The sequence below is a fragment of the Falco rusticolus genome, chromosome 4 (genome assembly GCF_015220075.1).
Source record: "Falco rusticolus isolate bFalRus1 chromosome 4, bFalRus1.pri, whole genome shotgun sequence".
In the NCBI taxonomy this organism is placed as follows: Eukaryota; Metazoa; Chordata; class Aves; order Falconiformes; family Falconidae; genus Falco; species Falco rusticolus.
In genome coordinates, this window is record NC_051190.1 from 24179094 (window position 1) to 24192157 (window position 13064).

Here is a 13064-nt window from a genome sequence, read left to right on the forward strand (position 1 = left end):
CTTAAGATTGGCAAAGACAATTATGTTCTGCACATAAGGTGCACGGTATCTCAAACTCCCTTAGAAAACCAAACAAGAAGGAAAATATATGCCATATACAATTGTTACAAATTGTTATGTATGCCAATATGATTGTTAAAAATGCAATTATAATGCTGTAAGCCCCAGTCTCTGTCCCCACTGCAAGTCTAGAACAAGTGCATTGACACACAAGACTCTTCTCAAATTACACCAGGGTAATTAATAACAAAAAGCACATCTATATACAATTGCTGATACGTTTTTCCTGAGATATTAAAACAAAATTCAGATGACCATACTCTCATGAATAAGACTGACGTTACGGCTGTGTTCCATTAAAGTCACCCCAGAGAATCAGCTTTCATTTCCTAAAGAACCGAAAACAAGTTTCTTCTTGTGTATTTTCTGATCCATCACAGAAAGGTGAATGGAGTGGGGGGAAAAAAGCTCTGTAAGGTGACCATTTTTTGTTAAATTCCAATGGATAATAAGCCACACTGACAGAGAACAACTGACTTTGCTTCTTTACCATATAAAACTATTATATGGTAATCCCATCATCTATTCAGACATAAAATGCCTTTTGCCTTAAGGAAATTTACAGGTCACATGAGGATGCACATGATCTGTAAGCATAACTGATCCACTTTTAAGTGCAGTGCTTTTAAGAGTATCCCCAAAATGCTTTGTGTCTCAGACTGTGGCACAGCACCCTAGAGAGATGCTAAAATGCCAGCGTCCTACCAAGAAGGCATTGTCAAGGCATGGTAACAGGTTGTTGGGTTTTGTCACTACTTACTGCTGAATTCAAATTTTAACTTAAACACTTTGATGGCAGGGATGAAGACATACAAAGGTAGTTTTGTGTTTGTGACAATGGTAGTACATAGGAAAGCAGAAAAACATTGACTTCACTTGGTTGAAACCTTCCATGTAGTAACAATAAAAGAATCCTGAATTGCTTCAATACTGTGAGCAATCTGTATTCCAGTTTTAGTCCCACATATTGTCATCAGGATGATTAAGATTATCAAAGAATTACTGGCTCCTTATCTGTGCCATTTGCATGATCTGTTTTTAGCAGTACTGTGTGGAAGAATATCTTAAATAAACAGATGGGTTAAAGAGAGGGAGTCTTATTTCTAGTTACAATAGTATAATGCTTTCTGAAGCACATAGCAGCAACATAACTGTTTCAATATCTTGTACTATGCACCCCATATTCTAATGTACTATCTATGGAACCCTATGCCAAGAAAACACGGACTTGTAAGCCAAAAACTGTATAGTGGCATTCAGAATAAGAACTCATGGTATAACTTTACTAAAATATAATCTGTTACACTTTTTCATTGTTTTTCTTCCTTAGCTTAATTACCTACCTCTCTGCATTTACTCCACAGTGCTTGCTTAATAGAGGATACACAAGCTTATTTTTGTTAAGCAGAGAAAAAAAAAACTTCTTTTCCCTATAATTTCTTACATAAAATTCAGCAATATCTTTAGAGAATGGAAAAATAGCAATTTCTGGGAGCTGACCATGGACATAGGGAGGTCAAGAAATAACTACCAGAGTTTTAAAATGCATTCCCAATGCAGATCTCTAACATCAGTTAAAAAAAAAAAGAAAACAACACATCACCTAAATTACCTCACAGCTATTTGCATAAAGGGTCCAGAGGCAGTACGGTATAAGTACAGAGACACAAGCCATCCAAAGACCACTTAGCAACAGTTCTATTGGATACTCTCTCTGTCTGTAGCAGAAAAAGGGCAACTCTGAAGCTCAGATGTGCAAACAGCTTTAAAGGAGTAAACAATCTCTTGGCAGATGCATCAAGCAAAAATCTGAAACTACAAGTCAGGTAATTTACAAAATCATTTCCTTTCTAGCTGGCTAAATTTCCTTCTAAATATCGCTCTGAGCCAAATAACCTACCTGACATTGTTAGGACTGTTATCCAAGGACTTCATCAGAAGTGACAGAAACCTGCCAGGTAATAAACTCATTCTCTACTTCAAAAAAAATGTAGAACTTTTTGTTCTTGTGCATTTCTTTTATGTTCTGAAGATATAATTAATCTAAATGACTGCTATACTAATATTAAAGATGTATTCCATTCTACTGAAGGAACTCTGCTTACTGGAAAATAAAACCACAATAAGTGGTGTTAGAAATTCCAGTGCTAGCTAGAAAAAATAGAGAAACACTTGTTATCTTGGTAAGAGGTAATAGAGGATAACCATTATTATTGTGTCTCTGAAAAAAATGAGGTGCTTCCCCAATGCAAGAAACATCCCTGACCAACAGAGCATAGCTGTATTACTATATTGACAAATAGACACACAGCTACTTTAAATGTATAGAAATAGATATTAAAAAACTAACAGATGATTAAAGTTGGGCTGTAACTAAAGGTGGAATGAAAGTGCTGCAAATCCCAGTATTATTTTTAAATGAACCTTTAGCAAAGGGAATTGCCTGGTGGAGATTGTAAGTGCAGGTATATGTGTGTGTACCTCATGTGGGGCATCAGTAAACACAAGAGTTCAAGAGGGAAATTATTTTTACCTCCCAGCAGAAGGCAAAGCAAAATCACTGGCTTTCAGAACTATCTGTGCATCAGGAAGTTAGGTGCTTAAAATGTTCATATTTATTCTGCCAGAAAAATTAACACGTGCCTGATTTTAATTATGAAGAATTTACAGATTCTTTGAAGAATATGAAATAAACTGAGAGGTTAATAATAAATGAGGAAGGACCCTCATGAAAGACTTAATCCCTATAGCAGTGCCAGATTTCTTTTCCAGTGTCTGGAAATATTGCTATTGCTACTAGCTTTGTTTGCTCCATCCTCCTCCCCTGTTGTTCTCTCTCCAGTGGAAGCTGTAAGACTCCCCGTCCCACAATGCCATCTATCCAGCTGCCACTGCTGTTCCTCTGCCTCTCCTTGTGGGGTGTTCGACTCAGCAGGGGGCAGCCCCTTTTGGAGGGAAGTGAGACCATGGGAAGAAGCCCCCTGGATGACATCCTGCAGAGATCTGAAAGCCTCATTCTTCAGTCTGTCCTCAATAAAGCTGAAAAGGAAGAAGAGATGACTAAAGGTATATATAACACCAAGGATATCCATCTGGTAATGCTGGCATAGTACTCGGTCCAGTGTATAGTTCCCAGGTTCTAACATATGTATTTGTTACTCTAGCTAAGGGCAGGGGAAGGATAGGAGGTGTGCTGCAGCACACTGACACAGAGTTCTCAAAAGGCGCTTTCTTCTTTAAGATCTCCCTGCTTAGGCAATGCTGTATCACCACTAACCAGCTGCTGCTGCATAGTAAGAAGGCAGAGGCCTGTCACAGAACACTTGCCTGTCTGGCAAGTGCTTCCCTAGGGAAGCTCTAAGAGGACATTCCCAACTTTCGGACCCTGTACCTAATGTTAATTTGGAGGTGGGAGTGCTGCCATTCACCTACTACCTCAAACTACTGGTTTCTACACCCCCAACAGAGCTGGGCTTTTCTGTGGCTGGGAATGCAGAGGCTGCTCTAGAGTCTGCCACCTCCTAGCTTGCAGATGCTCTGCTCTCACTAGTCACAGCAGCAGAAACAAATCAGACTCAGGCACTGCAAGAAGCAGCACCTAGGTGCCTGCCAGCAACAAGGAGCACAGAGTCCTTTCAGAGTGGAAAAAGGAGCAAGCCCCAGATGCCCGTAGAAAAAGCCTTCCTCCCCTCTACACATGAATGCTGAGAGCTGGTCATGTCAATCCAAGACCTGAAATATTAAAAAGAGCTTAAGAATGAGCAAGAGATACTAACAAGAGTTATGACTGGTACCTGGAAACACTGAGCTGGCTTTCAAATGTCCACATCCCTGCTTCTACTGGTCTCGCAGCCCTATCCTTTCCCTGTCTTGTGCTCACTTCCAGCTCTTCCCCACCTCCTGCAGCTGATTTCTTTCAGTTGCTCAGCATCTTTTACTCACTTCCCTTCACCCAAATCCAACACATTTACCTGAATCAACACATTAGGCTTTGTCATTGCATGTCTTTCCATCCAGCTGCAGCTAGTTCTACATAGATCAATGCATCTTTGCTAAAAATGTGGCAGAACTGTTTTGACAGATGCCATCCAGAGAGATGAAGTTCAAGACCATATACTTCTGTTTAATTAAATGGGCATAATGAGAACAAACTATTATCCTGCACCACAGAACTCCACAAATTCCCATTTCAACTTCCTTAGTGAGGACTATGGGGGATCATTAATACTATTCTTTTCCTTGGACAGGATCAAATGCCCCTCTGCCAGAATGGCTTTCCAAAAGACAGCAACCTGGGAAAAAGCACCTAAGTGACCTGGAGAAGAGACAGCATCCTGGAAAAAGGGATGTCGAGGAAGATGCATCTTATGAAGACATTCAGAAGAGGCAGCATCCAGGAAAAAGAGAGAGAGAAGACAACCTTGACAGCTACCTGGAGCTGAAAAAGCGACAGCATCCCAGCAGCCGGTCACTAGTGAATCAGTACACTGACATCCCTAGTGCACAGCTAACCTACTTGAATGAGTTATCCAAAAGACAGCATCCAGGCAGAAGGTATTTGATGTACAATCACCAACATCCTAGTAAAAGAGGTTGGAATGATGACATAGACCTAAATGACCAACACAGCGAGAAACACCAGCACCCTGGAAAAAGGCACTGGAATTCTGACAGTTCAGATGATGCAGGCCCCTGCAGCTTTCAGGAGTCCTTCACCTGTAAAAAAGGCAGCTTGTTGCTTGATTTAGTGGAAAATGTTAGCAAAGACAGGGTAGAAGAAAAACGTCAGCATCCAGGAAAGAGATCAGCATGGGAAAGTGAAACAGAGGAATGAGAAAATAATTGTGTATCCTTTGCATTTGGTGAAGCAAACAGCCAGATCACTATAAAATTCTCTTCACTCCCTTTTGCCTTCCTGCTGCTGACCTCTGCATCTATCTTAGTCTTCAAATCCTCCACTTTAGGAAAAGCGCTTATTTCCTTATGGGCCCAGACCTCAGAATAAACCCAATGTGTGTCCAATTTTCTGTTCCCAAAGGACTAAAACAGGCTTTTAAATATCTGTTCTGATGCTGCTAAAGTGGAATAATTATATGGTTTCCTCCCATATCAGTGAAATCAGTATATTAATAGAGAGGGAGAAACAAGAACAACATATGCCAATTATTTTAAAATGAAATTGAATAGGTTTTCAGTTCTAAATAATACATTAATGAGAACTGAACCCTTGCACACTGCAATCTGTCCAGACAGTAAGCACTAAACACAGGTAGGAACTGTTCCAACCGGAAAGATTAGTCGACTTGGAACTGGCACATAAACTCCGTTTTCATCTAAGAGGCTGTGCAAAGGGTTAAGGCATGCCAGAGCATCTCAATATCAAATTGTGAACCTGACTGCATATAACCCATACTAGAACTCCCACCCTGGTGTATCCACATTTTAGTCATGACACTTGAAATCACGCCTTTTCCTCAGACATCTAAAAATGAAACAAGCAGACATTCATTTCTTCCAAAAAGGATTTCCAGTGTCTCTCCTCTCAAAGGCATGCTTTTACTTTCCATGCTGAGACTCCCAAAAGTGTTTATTTGACATGAATGATTCAATAAACATCAACAGTCAAGTCTGTGTGTCCTTATTGGTTGTGCAAATATACTGCAATAGAGTGAAAAAACATAAACCCAACCCAAGCTAAATAAAAATAAACAAACTAACATCAAAGGGTATTTTTCTAGGCACAATCTTGCATGCTGGTGGTCAGCACATGTTTATACACAAAACCGTTTCACTCCTGAAGTGGAAGGATGATTTGCATATAGACACGATTCCCTTTTTAAACCTTCTACCCACACAAAATTATGCATCTGGGCTAAACCCACAGCAGCCCTGCCACCTAGTTCACAAGGAACTTTTACTAGAAGTCTGATTTCCTGTTCACAGGTCTAAACAGTATTTTCTGATTTTTGCAATTAGTGCTTACTTATTGAGTGCACTGTTATTTGTACCACTTCTTGTACATTCAAAGAGGTTACAGTACGTCAGTATTTCACAAGAATGTTATTTTTTTATAAACAAATGAGTATGTTTTGCACTGACATTCATCTTTTCATCCTTCTCAATACCATCAAGACACATTAAGTGCCTTGAGTGTTCCTTTCAAACAAGACTGTTTCCCCACTCAGTGCCTCAGAGGACTTCCTTGGTTATAGAAGTTAGTTTTGCCATATGGTTTAGTTACTCTGAAGAATAATTAACCATCTCAGTGAGTTTCACTGAAGTAAGATGCTCCCAGGCTGATCAACACTTAACATGGTCTATCAAACAACTTCTAACTTTGGAGATCATGCACTGTTTAATCTATGTGACAACTGGCAGACCCCTTCTGTTGACAGGGGGTTTCTAATTCACAAGTGCAGATGAAATTCTCAGAGGAGGTAGCTGGGAACATTCCATACACCCATACACTTTGAATTCTTTCAGCATGCTTTCTTTATACGGTGACTTTAAAAACGTTCAATTTTCATTGTATAAGGGGGGGGGGGGGGGGGGGGGGGGAGACTTCTCTAAAATATAGCATTTCCAGCAATTTATGAATGCTTCTTAGAACTCAGGGAACGCTACTACACAAAACCAACACCACTCCCTAGAAAATGCCCAAAATAAGTGAAAAACAGAAAGGAAAAAAATGACCAAGTGTGTAAACATGGGCAAAAGCAAAAACACATCACAGTTCCTGCAAGACAATGATGCTGCAGTGGCTGCTACAAGAAAGCCAAGGTGGGAAAGGGAGAGAAGCACCAAAGCCCACGCTCATTTTTTAATGTGCAGGTGCAAACAGCTGGTTCAAGCTACTGGGTTACTGCCTATAAAATCTACCACGCTGAGTAAATCTCAGATGTGCTTTAACTGATTTTATGTATGTCTAATTTTTCCATCTTCTTTTTTTTGAAGTTCAGAGTGCTCCAGTATTTGCAGAGATGCCAAGTTCTGCCAGGGGCTAGTCACCCGTTTAAAAGCAAGACTATCACTACTATAATTTTTTAAGGAATTATTTCCATTGGTTTTGAGTTGTTTTCTTTTGTTGGGAGTGTGTGTGTGGTTTTGGTTTGTTTGGGGTTTTTCTGGTTGGGTTTTTTTGTTTGTTTGTTTAAAAAAAAAAAAGCCAAGCCCCAGCTGACAGCACTTTACAGTAAAACACATCAGGTCATTAATATCATGCCTACAGGTTTTAAGATTTGTCTCAGTTTAGAGCTGCTGAAAATGTACTTGCCTGGCTGGGAGAGGCACAATGTAAGCAAATACTGGGAGAGCTCTGACACATTTCAGTTACTTAAAAGCAGAAACCAACTTTTTTACTCCAGCAAAAGGTCTCTGGAAAATGACAGAAACACTCTCAGGGATTCCTGGACAGGGGTGGGACCACATGTGAGATTCCCTTCCAAGTTGTATAGGCCAGTTCAAAGGACAAGACGCAGATTTCCATTCAGAGAAGCACGTCAGGCCAGCATCAGGACCCAATACATGTCCATGCACAGAAAACAGAGTAATTTGGACACCGAAACATGAGTCAAAAGTCCTGAGCTTCTGCCAGTGACCTGGGTTTGAAAATCCTGGAAATTCAAAGAAGTTGATACTGAAAAAGAACTGAATACAGGACAACTTTCTGCATATTTCCCATGTATATAACAGTCAAAAGAGCCAGCAAATCTGCTACCGAGGCACTGTAAAAATGCCACCATCATTGCCAAGTAGCCAGAAAAGTGACAGCCCCAATAGAAATCCCAAGAGGATGAAGCATGATACGCTTAATCTTCCACAGATATTTGTCTGATTATTGCTAGTTGCAGTTCTCTTCAATCCTGGGCTTTCTGTGCCTACATGATTATTTTGATTATGCTTAACATGGCTCATGGATCTACATTATCTCTGAAAAGACTTGGAGATAGAGCTACAAGTGCAACTTAGGAAAGAATGAAATTAATCACTGAACTCAAATTTTCAGATAGGTTAGAATTTGCACTTGGGGGGATCTGATAACCTTAATTCCATGCATTTTTGAAACATAAGACCATTTACAAAAAGAAAACAAAAATCCTGGTTTTCTCCACAAAAGCTAACATTTACTTTCAGTGGCAAAAATTACTCCGTCATTCTATTACTTGCATAAAAGACTCATTTGAGAAAAGGAAAGGGAAGGTTTTCATTGGGGAAAAAGATTACGTATTTTAGGAGTTCTCCTATCTTTTTTTTTTTTTTAAAGTAACTCAAACACAATATTTCAATCTTGCCAATAAATTTTGTCCAGATTTTTGTTTTGATTGAAAATACATTTTCTCTCAGTGTCTGCCCGAAAATTTTCTCTCCCTTAATTTCCTCCTGCCTTCTGCAGTGCTGCAGACATACCTATCGTCATTCAAGTGCAACATTCTTTCTGTTACAGACATCATTCTCAGAGGACCACCTGCCACTTGTGATTTGACAGTTTTGTGGCTACGAAGCACACATACGCACAAGTTCTGAAGTTAAGTTTCTGTTAAATTTACCTACACCCTAAAAACTTGGCTCTGGAGTTTGGCTAAAGGACTAACCAGAGAAGAACCAGCTTTTATACTACAATACTCTGCCATTTTAAACAGTAAATATAGTGCAATCTCTTAGCAACATGAACTACACAGATACATACTACTTAGTTATAAGGTAAGAATTTGTTAATTGCACCTCTCATCGTATACCTTCCCCTGTCATCTTTTATTACAATTTAACGTCCATGCAAACACCTACACATTACTAGCTTTGCTCAGTCACACATGTAAACGTACTTGCACATTTTAGTAACTGCAGAACAGGGTCTTTCAGTTGCAAAGTTCCTTGATGAAGTGCACTATCTGTCTGTAAGACAGTCCATGGCTCTTCAGGTATGGTAACAAATCAATAGCAGACTTGGTCCAAAGGTCATGGAAGCCAGTGGAAAAAATCTCCCTTGTCCTTTGCAGAATCTGGATTAGGTCCACAGAACAAAGCTGTGCACTAGCCCTAACATGGCACCACAACCATGCAAAATCTTATTTCCAGCTTTAATTGAGAGTAAAACAACCACGCACAGATGAGTTCTTTGTTTATTCTACTGCAGTTTTAAATTTCTAGTGTGTTACCAGTTATTAAGACATAAGGGAATTTCATTCCTAAAGAGCAAATTTTACAAGTGTCTTCAAAATGAGCTTTGTTTTCAAGGGGGGTGGGGTGGGGGATTGATGTGAACAAGCTGTATAATTAATAATTTCTGCAACTAGTTTCACCTCCTCTCACAATTACCTTCCTGCGTCCCCTCCCACACACTTACCAGCCTTGACCTCTTTGCTCGCCCACTGTAATTGGCATGGGCTGAGTGTTTCCAAGGGACACATGGCCCCAACAAATGCCCATATGACTACTTTTAATGACCCATTTTGTTGGAGAAAGTTTGAAAATATCATCATCACCTCAGCTGAAGCAGAGTCACTGCTTGCTTGGTAATTCACTCAGTTAACACTAAACAGCCAGCTGCAATTTTAAAGCATCAGTCAGTACACTGCTATGAATAAAAACTATGATCAAAAGAAGTCAAGAGGAAAAGCACTGCAGAAGGGATGAGCCTGGGTGACGTCTAGGCTGTACAGAGATATGACACAAAGATGCAGACAGGGAAATCCTTTCGTTTTTACAAAACTGATATGTGGACTACCTGCATTAGAGGGCAGAAGTCAGCAACCCCCTCCCAACAAGAACAGCCTGAACTCGTCACTCCTACAGGGTAATGAGGAAGGATTCAGGTTGAACAGAGGTATCTGATAAAAACAGATGGGCATGTTCCTTGAGAAAACAGAGCTGTCTACCTGTCTATTACTTTTAGAGCTGTGTGAAGATATTTGTGGTTTGTTTTCCTTCATGAAGCCACTGCAGCTTAAAAGTCCAAAGAAGGAAATGAAGAAAAGGACGTTTATCAATTACCTACCAATTCACTTTGTCTGCTTACATGAGATGAATGAGCACAGGCTGAAGGAAGGTAAAGCAGAACCAAAATCTTATTAGATCACAAATTGCATTGGTATGCTGAAGCATGATACTGACTCCTGACAGAGACGGGGCATGTCAGATACCGATACAATGGAATGACCCCAGCCAAAAGGCAAAGACAGCTCTTGAGTTTATTTCAGTCACTCTGGTTTGAACCGACAGCAGTAATCCAGACAAGAAAGCAGGACCTCACAGACACAGTGGCACAGGAAGTGCTGAGCAACCAAGGGAACATCTTCCTCATTTACTCACAGGCAACATACACTGCACCTTCCTCATCTTCACATGAATTGGAAACAAGGAAAATCCAGACTTCATAAATCATGCAAATACTCGTGTAGAATGGGATGGAGGTAAACCAGGATCCAGTTTGCCTTACGAAAAGAAGTTAGTTCATTGCCATCTGCTCTCTATAATGGATATCCTAACTGAATGCAATTGAGTATGACACAGCAAAGTCACTTTAATAGCTGCTTGGTATAGGAAAATGTGAGATTATGACTGGGAAAACTAGGAGAGGTTGCCTGAAATATGATTGCTGTTTTAGACTACTTTTCATAGATAAGCATGTTTCCAGCATAAATTCCCTCGATTTCGAGGCTGGTACTCATGTGTGAGGTGCCTGAAGAAGCTACTGTAAAGAGAGAAGAAGAGCAGGAAGAGGAGAGACAAAAGCCAAGACAAATGAAAAATATAGTAAGACTTTGTGAAAGGTTCTCTGAGCCAAAGCAGTCAAGACAAAAAGCAAGCTCCTTGAACAAGCAGGTGGTGTTGAAGACAGCAACAGCCCTGCAACAAAAAAATAATCACAAATCATTCACTGTCAAATACCCACTGTTGAGAGTATTCCGCTTACTGATTTCAGACATGCCACTTTCAAGATGTGAATTGGTTGCTATACAAATTTGTAGGGGAAATAGAAGACAAGAGAGGCTACAGGAAACAGCAGTCACACATGGGTGTGCTGGAAATCTGAAATGAGCCCTGAGCATAATCTAGACATTGTAGCATATGAATCCTACCGTTAAAACATTAAATAAAATGTAAACACAAAGGAATTCTGAATATTCCTGTCTCTCCTCTTTATATATGTAAAAGTGGTGCCATTCCATGGCACTCAGGACCAGTATGCCAGATTCTTCAGCAGTGTTAAGGGACAAGATAAACTTGAGTAGATGACTGGCCTGCCAGTACTGAAGCAGTTAATAGGCAAATCAGATAAACAAGGCTCAAAAAGTTGTCATCTACAGCTCTTACAAATCACCATGCTGTCAATTTTGATTGATGAGTCTGCAAACACAGGAAAAATCATCCCCTCTACACAGACTAATTAAACAAATTTGGTTTGTATCAAAATGTTTACTATAAGCAACTGGAGTATACTGAATATGAGTTTCGTTAAAAGGAACAGCAATATGTAAATTTTTTAGTTCTCTGAACAAAATGAATAATACAGAAAATGTTGGTTTAGATCCACCTAAACAATCAAATGAAATTTTCTGAGATAAATGAAAATTAAAGTTCACTTTATGTTGTAGGAAGAAATTTGCGCTACCCATTTCAGCGCTGGGAGATATTTTATTTTTTTTTTAAATCATAAAATTGAATTTAGGCCAATTCTAAACACAGCATTAATTGAAACTAACTAGCTGTTTAGTTTAGGGACTGGTTAGAAAGAACATTCCACTCTCCTGCCCCGAAGTCTATACTGAACTCAACATTGATAATTTACAGATATTTTAAACTTCTTTTCAGTGAGTAAGCCATATTTGTGCAAAAATGTTCTACTGCATTCTGTGAGAAGTAAACAGGTATGATTAAGAATTACTTTCAGTCTACATTTACCTCTCCTGTCCTGGGATCAGGTTCCCCATTATTTAACATTCCAAAAGACACTGAAGACACTACAAGAAGTGAAAGAATATACATGAATTTAACTGCAACACAGTTCTGCCAGGACTGTGCCACGGTTACTGGGCTGACTGTGTCCCTCAGCTGTATTCCCACTGAAGCCTCACCTCTTGGACATCAGTAGCAATGACCAACTTAGCAACAGACAAGGTCTTGGAATTCACTGAGTTATTAAAACAACACACAAACATATTTTACAACTTGTTTACTCAGTGTCTGCAAAGGGCTTTGAGCACGACAGAGTAGGATGAGTTACATAATGGATATGGGGTTTTGCAGGCCGAGCTTTACAATATATTCCAGTGGCAGAACAGAGCAGTATATGCCTGGCTTTGCTTCTTAAGCAAGTGTTTGGAACACATTCTTTACTGGGCTGTTGCTCATTTACACTAATTCACAATGGTAAGCCATTAATGATTCAAATGCAGTCCCCAACAGCACCTGCAGCATTTCAGTAAGGTTTAATGTGTCCCCCAATACCTCTCTTCCTACTGCAACTACCTGGATGAAGACAATTTTTGACAGAACATAAACAGGATTGCTTTAGACTGAGCTAGATTTTCCATTTTGTGAATGCTCTCTGTGTGGGACAGTGTGATGAGCCAAAGTGTCAAGCAGCCAAAGTCTATTCTCATTTACACCAGCACAAACATAGATTACACTCCACCTCTGTAAAGGAACGTGTCTTAGGGAGACAGGAGACCAAACTTCCCTTTAAGAGTAAACAGACACCATTCAACACATCACTACACCTGGCATGCTAATTCACATTATCACTTCAATAATTCCCTCTGAGAGACTCCCAGTAAAAGTCTAATACTCTGGTAAAGATCCAAATCATATTAAACAGGTGTAGTCACTTACTGGGGAATGAGTTCCTCAGGAAGTGTAAAGACCACTTATATTTGGAAACATACAAACAAATGACATTTTTCTTTCAAAACACTGATTGATATTGATCTTTTCAAGAGTGATTGATACTGCATGGTGTCTTACCAGTAATTCGAAAAGATTTATTTGGCAAGATGCATTCTCAT

General features: G+C 39.6%; 1 protein-coding gene across 1 annotated transcript; it reads left to right on the plus strand.

Annotated features, from left to right (window-relative positions):
* Positions 1-2651: 2651 nt before the first annotated feature.
* Positions 2652-5244, plus strand: TRH (thyrotropin releasing hormone). The gene is made up of 2 exons (XM_037386064.1): positions 2652-3126; positions 4308-5244. Exons 1-2 carry the CDS (start codon positions 2931-2933, stop codon positions 4892-4894), a joined length of 783 nt encoding a protein of 260 aa, XP_037241961.1. The 5' UTR covers positions 2652-2930; the 3' UTR covers positions 4895-5244.
* The last annotated feature ends 7820 nt before the right edge of the window (positions 5245-13064 follow it).